The sequence below is a fragment of the Humulus lupulus genome, chromosome 2 (assembly GCF_963169125.1).
Source record: "Humulus lupulus chromosome 2, drHumLupu1.1, whole genome shotgun sequence".
Taxonomy (NCBI): Eukaryota; Viridiplantae; Streptophyta; class Magnoliopsida; order Rosales; family Cannabaceae; genus Humulus; species Humulus lupulus.
Genome location: NC_084794.1, coordinates 117,118,719 through 117,132,599, shown reverse-complemented (window position 1 = coordinate 117,132,599; position 13,881 = coordinate 117,118,719). Strand labels below are relative to the sequence as shown.

Sequence of the window (13,881 nt, the reverse complement as noted above, 5' to 3'; positions counted from 1 at the left end):
AAATATATAAGTAGTTTATACACAAAAATGAAGAAATTACAGTAAATATGTAGATAAAAAGCATATAGAACGGTTGATATAATTGCAAAAAGCAAGAGGGTAATTTTACTGTTATATACATTCTCAAAGACTATTTGAGACAAAAATAGACATATCTAGCAACCTATCTGTAAAATTCTTTTTTGGCTAAACTTTAATTTAGACAAAATATTTTAATTGTTTAAGAAAAATCAGTAGCAAATCTCCTTGTTGATATTCGGTTTTATTAGCAATATTTTCAGCTGATTTTGTAATGTAAAAAGATCTCTAAATGTGAATATATTTGTTGCCATATTTATCTCAAATAATCTTTTTTTGGTAAAAATATATTGTGCAAATATCTTGAGAATATTTTCAGGGATTATATGGGATTATGGTTATCCTGGAAATAAAGAAAGAATCGAAAATGAACATGGTCAAGAAAAATGACCATGTTCGTTCTGCCAGATCAAACGGATTACGTTGCTGACTCATCAGTTTCCTTTTCTGTCGTCACAGAATCCATCTGGCTGGCTGTTTTCCTAAATCAAAGGAATTCGCATATTGATTTCAAAGATACCAGAAAATCATGGCCTTGGACGATTTCCCTTCCTATAAATACCTTGCCAATGCCTTTGGATTTTTCATCTCTTCTATTTTGAATATTTGTAATTGTTATGCTATTTTGAAGAGTGTGTTTTATTTGTAGAGATTAAGTTTGTTCACCTTAATCTTTGTGAGAGTGCTGAGTGTACTTGTGGATATCTATCTAGTCCATTGTATACAGATAGTGTCTATTGTGAACGTGTTCATAAGGATCTTCGGGAGAGGATTCGATCTAAGTCTCACTTCGGGAGGAAGTGAGCACTCGCTGTTCTTTGAAGGGAGTTCAAGAGAATCAGCGTTTCATCAAACCAGATTCGTAGAGAAGAGTACAACAAGATTGCGGCAATAGTTTAAGAGGGAGTCTTACATTGTTTAAGTCAATGCTTTTGTACACTTTGTTTCTTTACTAATTGGTTTATTCTCTGGGCGTGGCCTCAAGGAGTAGGATATCCGAAAGGGTTTCTGAACCTTGTAAAAATTCACTGTGTTCTTTAATTTTTGCACTGTTTAATTTTTGTGTTCAGTTCTGTCGTGACAAGTTCGGATTCTGTCCCGACAGAATTGCTTTCTGTGTAAACATCTAATTACCAATTATTAAAAACGGAATTTCACTATCTTACAATCCAATCCAAAATCTATACAATCCAAAAACTATCTTACAGTGGAGTGATACATAAAGTCAAAAAAGTCATATATACAGTAGCAAGCTAATTGTTAACTTCACTGCATGAAGTTCTTGAAATACTATCCAAAGAAGTAGCTGATGTATCAAAAAACTCGTTATGCTCTTCAGAAGAACTTTCTTTAACAGTTGAGCATTCACTGATTGGTTTTGCTTCTTCTTTATCAGTTGTTTTGATTTCTCCTTCAGTAGCTGATTTTGTTTCCTCTGTTGATATTGGTAGGAATGTAGTCACAATATACTGCACATCTGATTTATTACTAACCACAGATTTCATTGTTCTCAGATATATGCAATATTTTGTGTTGGTTAACACATGATTTATTTTGTGTAAGAGGTTTGTTGTTAACTGCATGTTAAGAATTACATAATGTAAAATGTCTTTATATAAATAAAAGAATATAATTGAAGATAATGGTCACTATGTGATACGTGTATGGTGTAATTCATCAAAGTGCTTGCAGAAAAGGTTAGGAAGATTTCAGCATTTTTACCAAACATAATGGCTTCTAAAGTTCTTGTTTGATCACGAAGTTCAACCATAATTTGAGCCCTAGAAATATACAAATCATTTAGAATAACATGTAGGACTAATATTTATAGTATTAGAAAATAGATTATGTAATTGATTGAAGAAGTAGAAAAGTAAAGATAATGAACCTTGGTTCAGCCAAGCATTCTTTTTTCAAGCAAATATTACAAGTGAAAGGTTGATTTGCATCAGCGCCTGTGAATTTTTTACATTTATTACAAATCATGTACCATAGTGTTTGCTTTGGCTTTATGATTGTAACTGATGTTGTAACCCAATATGCTCTTTCCTGAAATGTTTTTGATATTTATTAGTATAATATTTTGTATTTGTGTATATTAAAAGTAATAAATATGATAGAAAGATTACCTCTGTTGGTGTAACAGCATCTATTGTTGTCATAAGATTTAGTGGAGGCTCGGTGATAATAGAGGATGATTGTATATGTGATTTTTGATTGATCAGGTCCTCAAGATAGGCCTCATTTTTATTGCACCTGAAACAAGTGTAAAAATAATTATTTTTTATTAAATATATTGACAAATAAAATAATAAATACATTAATATTGAAATTGAAATTATAAATTTAGTAGTATATATTTTACCAATCACATAAAATTTGCACCTCAGGTACATTAGGGTTGATCATGAGGGAAGTACCTATTTTTGTTGATAATGATATTTCTGATATTATAATAAATATTGCATAAGATCAATATTTATTATGTTCAATAATGTAATATCATAGTATAATAAATTTGATAAATACATTTTAGTGATATAAGAGCAATAAATAAAAATAATATGCTATAGCTATTTCATCAATAAAACTTTAAAATTATATTTTAAGTTTGTAATGCAATAATTATGAAGGAATAACTATGAGAATAGAAAAAATATATCTTCATTAAAGATAAAGCTTGGGAAAAAATATTTGTTTTCTATTTTCAAATATATTAATTCAATTTCTGCTAAGCTAGGATGCAGTTTTTAATTTCTAGTAAGCTAAGATGTATTTTTTAAAGTAAATAGATATTGTGCTTTTTATTTATGTGTTAGATATTGTGCTATTAAAGTAAATAGATATTGTGGTATTATATATGCAATTTTTAAAGTAAAAAGACATTGTGATATTGAAGTAAATAGATATGTGCCATTATATATGACAATAAGTTAATGTGAAAATCACTGACCATTGAAGGATGTAACTTTCACACGCATTGCAAGAATGATAGGTTTGGTGCTGATTATATCTTCAATTGCAGCATAGTCAACTGTGGCAAATTGATCCCAGCATGTCAGTAATATTGGCTTCTCCCTGTTGGTGAATAATTATTAGTTATTTGTAGAATTAAATGAAGGAAATATTTCTATCAGTAATATAATTATAATTCTCTTACTCTTGATTAACAAGTATTATTTCTTGTATTTCCTGTAAATTGTTCCTGATGTATACTTGTTTTTTGGGATTGAGGATTATTGCAACTGCCAAAAGATCTAGAGTAAAAGAAATTTAAAATAATTCATTGTTGTTTATATTAGGAAAATATAATATAAATAAAGAGAAAATAGAAAAATGATTCATTTTACCAATTGAGGTCATTTGATCCATATGGCGGGGCAAATCACGAAAAGGAGTGAAATTGTAATATGTCATTGTGTGCATTATGTTGTCTTCAACTTCTTCAAGCAAAGTTTGTCTACTAATCACCCATTCATATTGATTGTCTACAACTCGGTATTGCGCCTTGCTTTCTTTCACTTGTACGTTTGATATGTAATATTTGTTGAAGGTGATCAGTCTGTTCTCAAATGTATCGATCTCTCTATCATAGATAGTTACCTGTACTCTTGTACCCTATAGAAATAAAGAAAATTATGAGTTAAAATATTTGAGAATGAGAAAGCAGAAAATTAAAGAAAGAGGAAACAAATGGCCTGTTTGGCTTTGTTTTCTGTTTTCTGTTTTCAAAGTTGTGTTATCAGAATTGAGAATAGAAAACAGTTTTTGTAGTTTTTAAAAAACATGAGGTGTTTGGTTAATGTTTTCTAAAAACAATTTTTTAGTTTTTTTTTAATTCTTAAATAAAAAATCAACAAATATATTTACAAAGATAAAAATCTTTTAAAAGTTTGTAATAAATAATCAGATAAAATAATTTGAAAGAAAAATGATGAAAAATAAGGAGTGAGAAAGTAAGGAGAGAAAATTTGAAGAAATAGAAATTGAGAAGAGAGAAATTGATCAATGCAAGAAAAAATAAGAGAGAATGTAATGAGAAAGAAAGTGAAGAGAAAGAAATGAGTAGAGAGAGAGGAAATGGCGAGAGAGAAAAAATGATGAGAGAGAAAATAAAGAAATATTAAGTGATGAGAGAGAAAGTGAGGATATAGTAAATGATGCAAGAGAAAATAAGGAGATAGAAAATGATGAAAAAGAAAATAGCAAGAGAGAAAGTGAAGAGAGAAAATGTAAGAAGAGAGAAAGTGATGAGAGAAAAAATAAGGAGACAGAAAGTGATGAGAGAGAAAGTGAAGAGAGAGAAACTAATGAGAGAGAAAATGATATGACAATAAATTATGTTAGATAAAAATAATTAAAAAAAGTTATGTGAGAAAAAAAAAATATAGACAAAAAAAATTTGAGAACAACAGAAAACAACTTTTTGTTGTTCTCAAAATTTTCTGTTTTTTGTAACTTTATTTTTAAAAATTGTTTTATGAAAACAACGCCAAACACCCCAACTTGTTTTCAAAAAACAGTTTTTAGCTTTTAAAAACAAAAAACAGTTTTTAGTTAAGGAGCCAAACACCCTCAAAAATTTTCATATAATTAAATTGTTTAACTTACCTATGAATCGCAGAAAATTAAATTCATGTATTTTTTGCTAATATACCGAGCAGTTTTCCGCATTCCTTTCTCTATAACAATCACTTTAGCTTTCCATTTTGTGTCGGTTGGTAAAATATCTTTGATGAATTTCTCTTGTATTGCCATTGAAGCCTAAGAGTGGTGGCTGATATGTTTATTATAATAATATTATTTAAAGATTTAAACATATGCAAGAGACCATGTATTTAGTAATGTGAACAAAAAAAGGCAGAAGAAAACAAAGGTATATTGCATCAGAGATGAGAATTCAATCATACAATTGGAATAATAGAAGTAACAAAAGAAAAATATATTCTAACACATGCAGAAGGTTGTGAAATTAAAATGTTTAATGATTGTTTGGAGACAACTTCATATTAGAAATAATTAGAAAATAATAAGCATAATTTATAAATTTTTCTCTGATTTTGTTTTCATTAGAATTCTGATTAAAACAACTAATACAAAATGCATCAAGGGCATGCTTTATAATCAGTATCCAAATGAATTATAAAAGGTAATGATTTACGAAGATGTAAGGAACTCAAAAATTGGGCCTTTCCTTTTCAACGCAACTTTTTTTTAATAAAAAAAAAGCTATCAAATATCTCTTACAACAATATCGTCTTAATAATTTAAGACAACAGTTGCTGATATCAATTTAAGTGTATAGCAATTTCAGTATCGTCTTAATGAAATTTGTAAATCAAATATCTCTTGCAACAGTTTCTGATAAACTAAAATGAAAAATCTATCTCTACAAAAATAATATTTACTGTCAAACCCCAAACTATAAAGCTATTTTTCAGCAAAAAAAAATATCCTATACATATCGTATTTTATAGAATAAAATAAATATAAATAAATTAGGATATTAATTAAAAAATTGAATAGAAATCTTACTTCTCACAGATCTTCAACTGAAGCTCAGTTGCTGAAATGCACAGAATCCTACAAAAATATATAGAACAAATACTTATTAAAGAGAATAAAGAAGCAAAATGAAAATCCTACAAAAATATATAGAACAAATACGTAGTAAAGAGAATAAAGAGGTAAAATAAAATAAAGAGGTAAAGAACAAAGCCACTATTTTTTTTACTCTGTTTATTCAAATACAAGAGAAGCATTTCATGGAAAATATGAAATAAAATTGACGGAGCCCTAAAATGACCTTTTATCTTCAGCTGAGAAAAAGTTTTGAAATGCGAAGAAGAAGAAGGAGTAAATACAGATAAAGAGGAAAGATAAAAAAGATATATAAAATGAATAGTTTAAAGAAATTAAATCGTGTCAAAATTTGCTATAGTGAAAATAATGATAAGTAAAGGGTACTGTGTATATGTTCGACACGTTTTCTTCAGTTTTTTTTTTCACCAAACGTTTCTATATGCTTCATTACTAAGAAATTAATATTTTAATAATATATAATAGGATATATATATATATACGTTTTCATTGTCAGTAAGAAAGTAATACTTTACTAATTTATAATAAAATATACATATACGTTTTCATTTTCTAAACTAATATTTTAATAATTTATAATAGAAAATATATATATGTATATATTAAAAGAAGAAAAGAAAAGTATACATTTATGATTCATTTTTAAGTTTGACAAAATGTAGGTTGAATAATTTAAAAAAAAATACTAAAAGGGAATTGGAAAAACGTACCATTTATGTTTTTCCTTCGTAATTGAATTTTTTTATATTCTTTGATATGTATTTTAGAGCTCAACTGGAAAATAATCTCTTAATTAAATAATCTTTTAATTTGTAGTTGCTGACAAATTATTAGGAGAATTGTCGTCAATTGTAAGTATTAAATAAATATTAATTTTGTGTATATGTTGTTGTGGACTTAAAAAGAAATTGACCAATTCAATATAAAATATTCATTTATGGTAAATGTACTTTATAGTTTGTATGTTTCAATTTATATGCAATAATATTTCTTTATAAACTATGTTTTTTGTGTGTGTGATATTTGTTGAATTCATTGTATCAGGTTTAATGAGAATTTTAAGGCATTCAGATGTTTTTGCTCTAGATAATGCAACATATAATTGACCGTGTGAAAACACAGGCTCGGGAAGATAGAAACCAACAAAATCTAAAGTTTGTCCTTGGGCTTTATTTATAGTCTTTGTGAAACTTAATCGAATAGGAAATTGAGTTCTTTTGAAAGGAAATGGATATTTTTTATTTTCAATTGGTATAAAAGGTATTCGTGGTAAAAATACTCTTTTTCCAGTATAATAACCGCTAATGATTTCAGCATCAATTATATTTGGTTCCAAATGTCGACAAATTAAACGTGTACCATTACATAATCCTTCAGAAGAATTAAGATTACGAATTAAAATAATAGGACAATTTGATTTTAAAATTAATTCATGAGGAGGAATTCCATTTGGTGTTAAACTGTTGAGAAAGTCTTCTTGAAAAGATTGCGCAGTTGTATCTAATGTTTCATCAAAACTATAATATTTAACAGGATCTCCTGCAAATTGATTAATTAATAAGTTGTTTATTTCGTCCACATAATCATTTTTCGGAGTTAAAATAACTCTATTAATCATGAAGGGTAAATTATTGTGGCATAAATTTATATTTGGAAATACAATATTTATTAATTTTTGAAGTGACAAGATATCTTCTTCATATGGTATTATCATATTAGATGGTAATTTGATGTCGTCATTTTTATCATGTTGTTCTTTTCCTTCACCAATATTTAAAAGAAACTTTGAAAATATAGGATCATTGTTTGCTCTCATATTGATTGTTAAATGTATTTTAATAAATGATGGCCATAAATAAGATTTTGGTAAACTTGCATTTATTATTTCTTCTTTTGTTCCTCCTAGAATAACAGGAAGAACTTGACGAAAATCTCCACCAAGTACTATTATTTTACCCCAAAAGGTAAATTACTATCATTTATATCTTTTAATGCAACATCTAAAGCTTCTATTGCATATTTACTTATCATTGGAGCTTCATCCCATATTATGAGTCTTGTTATTTGTAATAATTTAGCTAAACCTGATTGTTTGCTAATATTACATGAAATGTTGTTGTCTATTTGAAGAGGAAATTTAAATCTTGAATGAGCAGTTCGTCCACCAGGCAATATTTCTGCAGCAACTCTAGAAGAAGCTGTTGCCAATGCTATTATATTTTTAGACATTAGCAAGTATAGCACGATATAAATATGTTTTACCTGTTCCTCCTGGTCCATCAATAAAAAATATTGCTGATTCATTTGTAAATACTTTAGATAAAATTAAATTATATGCATATTTTTGTTCTTCATTTAAACGTGTGGTAGCTAATATATCTTCTTCAGCTAGGGATGTAAATGGGGCAGGTCTGCCCCGCCCCGCTTCCGCCCCGCCTCGCCCCGATTAGTTTCTTGGAACGGGGCGGGTCGCCCTGCCCCAGCTTAATCGGGGCGGGTCTGCCCCGTCCCATTTAACTTTTTTTTTTAAGAAACATTAAATTATAATTTTAGAATTTTTCCCAAGCCTAAATATTATTTTTTATTGTAATCTTTATATTTTACACTTGGTATCAACTACACCATCAAATATTATATTTTGTTTTTTATTTTAACATTTACAAAATAAATACAAGAATAAGGATGAATTATATAAAACATATTTTTCAATATTTATAATTCTTTCTAGTCTATATAGAATTAAAAATATTCTAAATCATATATAAAATGTCAATTTTACGTACTATGTATATAAGTAGCATGAGAGAATTGAGTTAGAGTATAAAACAAAAAAAAAAAATTGAGGCGGGGCTGTCCCGCCCCGCTTAAATGCCTAGCGGGTCGGGGTTGCCCCGCCCCGCTTAAATTCATAGCGCGGCGGGGCAGGGCGGGGCTGAATTCCGCCCCGTTTTTACCGGGGCAAAGATGCCCCGTCGGGTCGGGGCCTCGCCCCGCCCCGGCCCCCCCCCCCCCCCCCCCCCCCCCATTTTGCCATCCTTGTCTTCAGCAACAATAATTGTTGATTCTTCATCTATTTCTTTATTCAGTATTTTTTCTTCAGATAAGTCTAATTTATAATCTGTTAAATGATAATCATTTATATTTTTTCCCATAGATTCAAACATATAATTTAGCTGTTCTAATACTTTGTTTTCTACTTCAATAAAGTTACTATTTATTTTGTGAAAATCTTCACACATTGCATTTTAAAATTTTTCCCATATTGCTTTGGGATTATTTGGTTCACAATGTACTATTATTATTGCAAATAATCGGCGTAAACTATATGGTAATTGATACAATGTAGCTTCTTCAAGACTTAAACATATATAATTGTCCCCTTTTAGTAATCCATGTAATAGAGCGGCCTCACGAAATGATGTTGTCACAATATTATTAACAATTTTTAAATATTCAAAAGAAGTTGCACCTTTTATATGATTTAAAAGTAATCGTAAATAATATCTTTCTCCTTCAGTTGGATTTACTGTAACAATTCTTCCAATAACTTTCGCTTTTTTTCTTGGGTACCAATATTTATCTCTACTATTCCAAACAAAATACTCAGGGAATTGTCTATATAATAATGTTTTTGCTATTTCGTTAGTTTTATTCATAGTAAAATATTCTGTAAGCATAGTGTTTGATGCGAAATCATAGTTAATCATTTTAGTAAGATCATCTATTTTTCTAAATGTTATAAATTTTTTATTTTCACGATGTAATTGTAAAGTAATTACTGCAGGGTAAATTTCATTTAATAAAAAACCAAAAATTCTCCATGTTGCTTCAGGTGGAGATACCCATCTAGCTGATTGAAAGTTTTTAATTTCATCAATATTATTTTCACCCTCATTTATATTGATATGAATTGCAATTTTATCATGACCTTTATATATATACTTGTATAGATATTTAACAGCTTTAATAGAAGAACAAATTTCTACATTTATATGACAATCAAATTTTGCAAGTAAATAAGGATTGTATGGAACAACCATTGATTATTTAATTGATGACCTCTAACTTTAACAGTTTGACTATTATTTCTTCTTATATATTTTGGATATTCATTTTGCCCAAGATAAGTTTTTGGTGAATATGCTTTTGGAAAATGATTTTTACTTTTGCCGTTTTTCATACAAATATTAGTTGGATTTAAATCGCCACATGGCCCATGCATCATATGTTTAACAACCATTGAATATAGATGTACATTTTTATTCATATCTGGTAATTCAGCAGATACAATTTTATCAAAACTTAATGAACTAACCAATTTTGAATTAGATTTTAAAATAATTAAAAAATGAGCATGTGGAATACCTCTTTTTTGAAATTCAATAACATAAACATATGCTGCTACACTATCGAATATTTTTTTTTTCAAAATTTCATATTTTAATTCCTCTAATTTTGCTCGAAATATACGTGTTGTTAAATCAGGTCTATTTTGAGCAATCTCATATGTTTGCAATTCTTCTTTTATTTCACACCAATTAGGATTGCATGTTATTGTTAAAAATATATCTGGTTTGCCAAATCGTTGTACCAGTGTCATTGCATCCATATATCTTTTTCTCATATTTCTTGGACCACCAATAAAAGAAGTTGGTAAAACAATTCTTCTTCCAATTTTCGAACCATGTTTTTTTCCAATTTCAATACTATCAATAATTCCCTGATATAAATCAGCACGGATGTCCTCTTGTTTATTTCTAATAAAATCTAATCTTTGAGTTTCAAGCTTTACATACATGTCAACAACATATTGCTGAAAAAGTCGGCCAGATTGTAATAATAAAGATTTATCTGTCGATCTTATTTGTAATTTATAACAATAATATTTACGACAAGAAACTATATTTTTTTTCTTAGTTTTCGAAACTGCAGGACAAAAAAAAGAGAGAGAAAAACATCAGCATGATATATTACAATATTTATGGAAAATATAATTAACAAACAATAAAGTAGAAAGAGCTCAATTACACTTGCCTTTAGTTTCATTTTCTATTAATGCATCAAGACCGTTAATATTTTCTAAATTAGATAATCGTTCGTTTATTAAACTGTCTAATTTTTTTATTTTATTTATTCTCAAAATTTGTCGATGCCAACCACTATCTCCATATGGAAATAATAAAGGGTATTGTAATGGATCATAACAACCAAAATAATATTGTATTCTGTAACTATATCCTGAATGAGAGTAAACAAGTATCAAGTAAACAAGTATCTCACGATTTTGATATTCTCTTGCAGAGTTGTCATCTAACCAAATTGCAGCAACTTGAGAAACTGAAGGAGAATTATACACTCTTTGATCTAAACAAGGGTCACATTTAATACGTATTTGATGATTTTGTAAGTTTTGTATATCTTTAAGAGATCGTAAGAAAGAACAATATGGGTTGACTTTTAATATATCAATTAATGCTTCTAAAATATTTTTATTAAGTTTTGAAAAATTATGCAATGAAGTAAATTTTTACATAAATTTTTATCATATTTAACACCAAATGAAGTAAAAGCAAAAGTGTTATTGTAAGTCCGAACATACATTTGAAATTCTAATGCATCATTTGAAGATGATGTATATAAGTTATGTAAAATTATAGGAGCAATATTGGTGGTTATGAAGATCTCTCCATTAGAACAACAAAAATATTGACTCTCGTGAGGAATTTTTTTTGCATTGCAATGCTTACAAAAAGTTGGTGCTTTTAATTTCGTAGATGTATCAGGAACATTTTCGATTGTACAATTATTTGTCTTCTTTCTCCCTCGCTTTCTTGGTGGACTGTGATCTAAAGAGGGAAGAAACCAATGAAATTGTATTAAAAATAATAGTTAAATATTAAAATATATAACGTTTTTTTATTATTACAAATTACTAAATTTATATAATAGGCACATTAGGAATTTAAACGTCATTAAGAAAGCTTTTTTATTCTTTTTTTTAAAAAAAAAAAATAGCTGTATACATATAAATTATTTAACCTGGAAGTCGAATACAATTGAGAAACCAATTTATTAATTATTTATAATTAATTTGAAAATAGCTTTATACACAAAAAGAAGTAAATTATCTAACCTGTTTGAGAAATATTGTCTTGATCCAAAGAAAGAGAACAATTCAATGATGGTGAACCTGCATGATTAACTGCTGCAATATTTACTCTTTCAATAAATTAACAATAAATGTACACATAAAGAGGAAATTTTTTATAAGATATAATACCAGAATAAAAAAATAAATGACTTATATACCTTTTGAATATACATTTTCATCAGATGGTATATTACTCATTTGATCTATTGAAGAATTATCAATATTTTGTATATCAGCATCGTAAAAGTTTTTTTCATTTTGAGAAATACTTGAAATTATGTTTCTTTCTGTAGTATTTCCTTTTTCCATGATTTTTTTTTTTCGCAGCATAATATTGTCTTTGTTTATTACGCACAAGTTCTTTTTCTGCCTCACTCATTTTTTGTCTTTTTTTTATATGCTTCGCTATTATATTTTTTCTTATCAGTTATTGAATGTAATATAATAGCTTCTTTTTTTTTTTATATGCTTCGCTATGAGATTTTTTTTTCTCAGAATAATATTGTCTTTGTTTTTTTCGGACAAAATCTTTTTCTACCTCACTCATATTTTCCCTTTTTCTTTCATATGCCTCTTTATTATATTTTTTTTTATCATTTTTTGAATGTGGTGTATTTTTATTATGAGTCTCTTCTTTTGGCACATATAATTCAAGTTGATGTGGACAATTGTTTTAAATATGTGCATTGTCATGTTGATCATCACAAGACAGCATAGAATTAAGATGCTATACTATATTTAGAAAGATTATTATATCAAATCCACTGAAATTGGGATTTATTTCTGTCAAAATTTAAACGAAACATAATTAGTAATTCATTCAATTGTATTAATTAATAAATATATGTATATATATCAGGAAATGCCTATACAACATATAACAGGTCTTTTCTTTTAAAACCTAACAATTAAAATTCTAAAAGAACCATTAACAATCATTATTCTATATATAAGCAATAAAAAATACAAAGCGTTAATAAATACTTACGAATTAAGGAAAGTCAGCAAAAGTCAGCAAAACAGATAAAAAGATGTTATAAAGTGTACAATGTATTTTAAATGAAGACATTATTATTAAAAGATCCCAAACTAAAAACAAATAAGGTAATGAACTCAGATCTACAGCATATACTCTCAAACATCTTATAGCCCACAAATAAATGTGAAGGTGTTTTTAAGAATTACGAAAACGACAAAGTAAATCAACAGCATCCACTTTTTCTATAAAAATCAAAGCTTTAAAACATCATGTTGCAAACAAAAGCGATGGATCTGGAAAACCCAGTTTTTCTTGCAATCGTTAATTAAAAAATCATTCCAACAAAGAGGTACTATTGCCTAACCACAACCCAGTTTAGCATTTTCATTCTACCCAAAACCCAATAAGCCTCCAAAAAAATCACCAACAACAGTAATCAAACCATAAAAGGAAAAAATCAGGGGTATTTGCTGTCAAAACCCAAATTATAAAGCTATTTTTCAGCAAAAAAGTATTTTATACGTGTAGTATTTTATAGAATAAAATAAATATGTATAAATTAGGATATTAATTAAAAGATTCAATAGAAATCTTACTTCTCACATATCGTCAACTGAAGCTTCGTTTCATTTTTTTCATGGCTGGATTTTGTGCTTTCTGCAATGAAAAAACAACCTCTTTCCGTTGGAGGCGGCAGACAAAAGCAGAAGAAGAACAAAAAATAGAATTCAATATAAATATATATTAAACCTATTATATATATGAATGAGAATGGGCTTTTAAAACCGTTGGAGGCGGCAGACAAAAGAACAAAAAATAGAATTTACTATAAATATATATATATATTAAACCTATTATATATATAGATGGGAATGGGCTTTTAAAATTCTGTAGAAAAAGACAAAAACATTATATAGATGGGAATGGGCTTTTAAAATTCTGTAGAAGAAGACAAAAGTATAAGGAATATTCTTACTATAGGGAATATTTTGGCTATATTGAAGATCACCGCTTATATATTATACTATATATATATATATTCATAAGAATTTAGTGCTCTTACAATTTTGAT

The 13,881-nt window shown here is 27.8% G+C and overlaps 1 protein-coding gene and 1 long non-coding RNA gene across 3 annotated transcripts; both read right to left on the bottom strand.

The window, feature by feature from the left end:
* Positions 1-1,981: 1,981 nt before the first annotated feature.
* LOC133814653 (uncharacterized) lies at positions 1,982-7,908 on the bottom strand. The gene is made up of 6 exons (XM_062247587.1): positions 7,636-7,908; positions 3,429-3,696; positions 3,239-3,335; positions 3,032-3,156; positions 2,208-2,334; positions 1,982-2,127 (listed from the first exon to the last, which is right to left on the bottom strand). Exons 1-5 carry the CDS (start codon positions 7,906-7,908, stop codon positions 2,300-2,302), a joined length of 798 nt encoding a protein of 265 aa, XP_062103571.1. The 3' UTR covers positions 1,982-2,127; positions 2,208-2,299.
* Positions 7,909-11,238: 3,330 nt separating this feature from the next.
* Positions 11,239-13,563, bottom strand: LOC133818404 (uncharacterized). 2 transcript variants are annotated; one of them, XR_009885896.1, is made up of 3 exons: positions 13,406-13,563; positions 11,813-11,884; positions 11,239-11,525 (listed from the first exon to the last, which is right to left on the bottom strand). It is a non-coding gene; the product is annotated as an uncharacterized LOC133818404 (long non-coding RNA). The 2 variants fall into 2 exon arrangements; XR_009885895.1 differs by having other exon boundaries at positions 11,813-11,881; positions 13,406-13,558.
* Between the last annotated feature and the right edge of the window lie 318 nt (positions 13,564-13,881).